This window comes from Lactuca serriola, chromosome 3 (genome assembly GCF_051521515.1).
Source record: "Lactuca serriola cultivar US96UC23 chromosome 3, Lser_US96UC23_V15, whole genome shotgun sequence".
Classification (NCBI taxonomy): Eukaryota; Viridiplantae; Streptophyta; class Magnoliopsida; order Asterales; family Asteraceae; genus Lactuca; species Lactuca serriola.
The window spans coordinates 282627936-282632348 of NC_136410.1; the positions used below are offsets into that span (position 1 = coordinate 282627936).

General features: G+C 33.3%; 1 protein-coding gene across 1 annotated transcript; it reads left to right on the forward strand.

Moving 5' to 3' along the window:
• Positions 1 to 1490: 1490 nt before the first annotated feature.
• On the forward strand, positions 1491 to 3126 carry LOC145094924 (uncharacterized). The gene has a single exon (XM_079032899.1). The coding sequence runs from the start codon at positions 1575 to 1577 to the stop codon at positions 3027 to 3029; it is 1455 nt and encodes a 484-aa protein (XP_078889025.1). The 5' UTR covers positions 1491 to 1574; the 3' UTR covers positions 3030 to 3126.
• Positions 3127 to 4413: the final 1287 nt, after the last annotated feature.

Genomic DNA, 4413 nt, shown 5'->3' on the forward strand with positions numbered 1-4413 from the left:
TATTGTTTATGCTTTTGGTCTGTATCGGAACATGACATCCCGAGGTTTTATTATTTAATAAAAATACATTCTCTTTGAGAAACGTTTTGATAAATGGTTATCATATTTTATTTTGGGAACAAATTCCGCAACCGTTTTCTTTAAACGATCACTCTGATTTATAAAACAAAGCATAAACAAATCGGTCTTTTCTGGCCGTGAAAATGGGGATGTCATAAAGTACAACAGAAGGGCGGAAGGCAACCCATGGGCGGCTGACGGTGACTCTGTGTCGACAAAAACAAGGAGAAACTGGTGGCTTCTTCCACCTCTTTTTCATCACCGTCGGTCACTTTAAAGCTCGAGTAGACAAATGAGAACGGGGTGCAACGATCTGAAAGTGTGTAGGGTTAAGGAAGCACAACGGAGAAGGTGAGCGGTGGAGAAGGTGGAGTAAATGTCAAGAAGTGTTAGTGTGAGTTTTAGAAGCTGATGATGGAGGTGGATCTGTGTACAAATTAAAGAAATCTTGGTTTAGTTAAAACAACCCGATGAACAGTAGCCCTGGTTAGGTATTGTTCATAAGAATGACATGATTTTATTGTATTTGTAATGAACTTCAACAAACTTTATATCCATTTCTTGAAGTGGATAGAATTTTATTTTATATATGTTTATCTTTTGTTGGTGGAGATTTATATATATATATATATATATATATATATATATATATATATATATATATATATATATATATATATATATATATATCCCTATTCTAATAAAAGAATAGTTTTATTCTCCTTTTGACATGTGTCACCATATTAAGCATCATAATTAATGCATATTTTAGTTTTTTTTGCCATTTGTCACCCTATTATGTCTCCTAATTAATGCATGCCACTTGTCAATCTATTAATTTTTCATTTCAAATTTCAAATTTTAAATTTCTCACTCTAATTACATTAAATTAATAACATTAGAATAAAAATTAAAATAAATTTAATACAAATTATAAATTGATATAATTTTACATATTTATTTAAATCAATGATCATAATTTTATATAACTAAAAAAATAATCACTTCATTAATGGTTTATTTAAAATAAATGATAAATAACTTTGAGTTTTTACTATTAAAGTTTAATTAATTTTGTAACCGTAGTTCTCACGGGTTATAAACTAATATATATATATATATATATATATATATATATATATATATATATATATATATAATCTCCACCAACAAAAGATAAATAAATATAAAATAAATAAATAAAGTAAAATAAAATTCTATCCACTTCAACAAATGGATTGGTTTAAATGGTGTTTAAAATCTAGCACAAATATGAGAGGAGGGAAAGTGATGGTTGTATAATTTTTATGATATTTGCGACTTTCTCCGCCGTCCATTGGCGGCGCGCCACTATTACCACCAGAAAAACATTAAACTAGTCGTAGAAAAAGTCTCTGAAACTCTTACCCTCCTCCCACTTGTCATGCACACTCAACTCCTACTCCGTTTTCTCTCTCTCATACCACAAACCATTACTCTTACTAAAAACTAGGACAACTTCAACTACAAAGATCATGCACGAATCTTTCCTCATCTCCTCCATCGTTCCATCCATGGCTTGTTCTGACGATCAACAACCAGATTTCAAGCATTTTTGCAGGATTTGTAAAAAAGGTTTCCTGTGTGGAAGAGCATTGGGAGGGCATATGAGGGCACATGGTGTTGGTGATGAAATTGCTAATTTTGATGATGACGATATTCCAAATGATTGCGAAGGCAGCAAAAAGATTTATGATTTACGAACCAACCCAAATCGGTTCAGCCGGCTTTGTGAGAATTGCGGTAAAGAGTTTTCTTCTTGGAAATCTTTCTTGGAACATGGGAAATGTGGCTCTGATGATGCTGAATCCTCTCTTCTTTGGTCCCCAGAATCCGAGGCTGATGACGACGAAGATGGTGATGGTGATGGTGATGGTGATGGATCCGTCCATCATGGTGGCAGAAGTGGCTGGTCGAAGAGGAAGAGATCTTTTAGGGTTTGTCAATCTAGTGACGATGAAGACGACGTTGCATTAGCTAAATGTTTAATGGCATTGTCGAACTCTATGGCTAATCATCATCCCTTAGAACTAGAACTCAATGATCGCCTTTTCCCCACCAAAAACAACGAAACACAAACACGCAACCCTAAGTTGTCCCCGGAGTTTTTGCCGAATGTTACAAAACCACCACCGGATAAAGCAAAAGGGGTGGTTGTAGCCACCACAACCCCTAAAGGTATGTTCGAATGTAAAGCATGTAAAAAGATTTTCAATTCGCATCAAGCATTGGGTGGACATAGAGCGAGTCACAAGAATGTTAAAGGGTGCTTCGCAGCACGAAATGATCAGTTTGATGATAACTTGACACACAAAGATAATGTCATCAATGATGTAATAAAACCCATCTTCCCTTATCAATCAGACAACATTCAAGACCCGAGGAAATCAAAAGTACACAAATGCTCTATTTGTAACCGGATTTTCGCATCGGGTCAAGCCTTAGGTGGCCACAAAAGATGCCATTGGCTAACATCTAACTACACTCCAGACACTTCTATAAACAAAATTAACTTCCATGAACACATTGAACAACTTTATCAAAGAGCTCTCGCCATACCTAAAGAACTCGAACTAAAACTAAACCTCCCGACTTCCAACAACACCACAACCACGACCCACCACAACCTTCAAAATCCGAAAAGATTGGAGGTGTCTACGGAGATCAATCTACATGCATGGAGTGGAGCGGATCAAGGAAATGGTGATGGGGATGCGAAAGAAGATCGTAATAACCAACTAAACAATAGCAGTGGTGATCAATATCATATTTCAGCAGCGACAATGGCAAATGATGACAATGAAGGTGCAGGTAAGATGAAGTTGGCGAAACTCAGTGAGTTGAAAAACATGAATAGCAGCAATGGGAGTTCATCTTCATGGTTGCAGGTTGGGATTGGTTCGACTACAGACATGGCTCCTGACACATAAATTAATATTTTTTGTTGTTACAAAAGAACAAGTATATATGTAAGTAGAAACTTATTATGTAATTAATTAGTGTGTATCCATATTTGTTCTATTTTTCAACAACTTATGATGGAATTTAATTAAAAATGTATAAAGATAAGTGTCGTAATAAACAATTGGATCTATATATACTGAAGAATTAAAATAAGATTTATGTAAAAGAAAAAGAGTCTTGTTGATTAAAATTACCGTTTTATGTAGAAATAGTACAAGAAACTGGGTTATCGACGAACAACCCTATCGCGACAACAGTTTGTCGTTGAATAGTAACTTTTGTGACGATAATATTTTGAAATTTTCGACTTTCAACATCTTGTTGGGAAGGGAAGTTTAACACCGAAGTCTTCGTATGCTCCAATTTAAAAGAGAAACACAAACAAACAAATAAACAACACTTACAAAATGTGGTCATTGTAATTGATAATTTCTCTTAAAATAATGCGTATGACGATTATGTTCGAAAATTTATAATTTTAGAACTCAATTACTATTTTGGAAAACCATAACATGCATTGGCCCCCTTATTTGAAGTTATACCGTTTTTCATAAACCATTGAAATTCTTCTTCGAAATTTCTATTTGCAAGTAGAATATATTTGAAAGTTGGAAATGTCTATAGATGTTGTATTTTATTTGATCGTTTTGCACAAATAAGGAATAAATCACCTATTTATTCTGTTTTTAATAATATGCAAATATAAAAAGTAAATTTTTCATGTTTGAAAATCAAGAACATGATAATGTTCGAAAAAAGAACATGTTCAAAATTGAAAACCAAGCATCACATTGTTGCTTTTATTAATCTTCTATTAATAAAATGTAATAGGGTGCTTGTATTCGAGTGATCATCAAATCAAAAGAAATAAAGATGAACGTATAGGTACTCATATCTATTACAAGATGTCTTTAGATGTTAGGACCGTCACCAACAACAAGAGTTCTTTAATTCATAGACAAGCTATCAGTCAACATTATGCATGCGTGCACTGAGCCTTGGTGCTCTTAAGACATATAGTGAAAGGTCTCTTGTTATTTATTGACCGAATGATAAGTAATCATCATATTCATTAACTAAATAATGATTGGTTTCCCAATGTCCCAAAAAACATGTAATGTTTATATATCTCTTGCTTCAATGATCACTTATGTCAAAGATTGCTAGAGACTAATCTTTCATGTTAGGGATCATCGACAACGAGGTAGAACTCATTACTATTTTTATTTTTATTTTTGGACAACTATATAGATTATATAGGTAGAATGTAATATATATGGAATTTGTTATTATAGATAAATTATGAGATTGTGTACTTTTGTAGTTTATGGTAATTGGTATGTGATTTGG

Bases quoted from the DNA above. Each gene is read 5' to 3' on its own strand.
- LOC145094924 (XM_079032899.1), top strand. From the start codon at position 1,575: ATGCACGAATCTTTCCTCATCTCCTCCATCGTTCCATCCATGGCTTGT.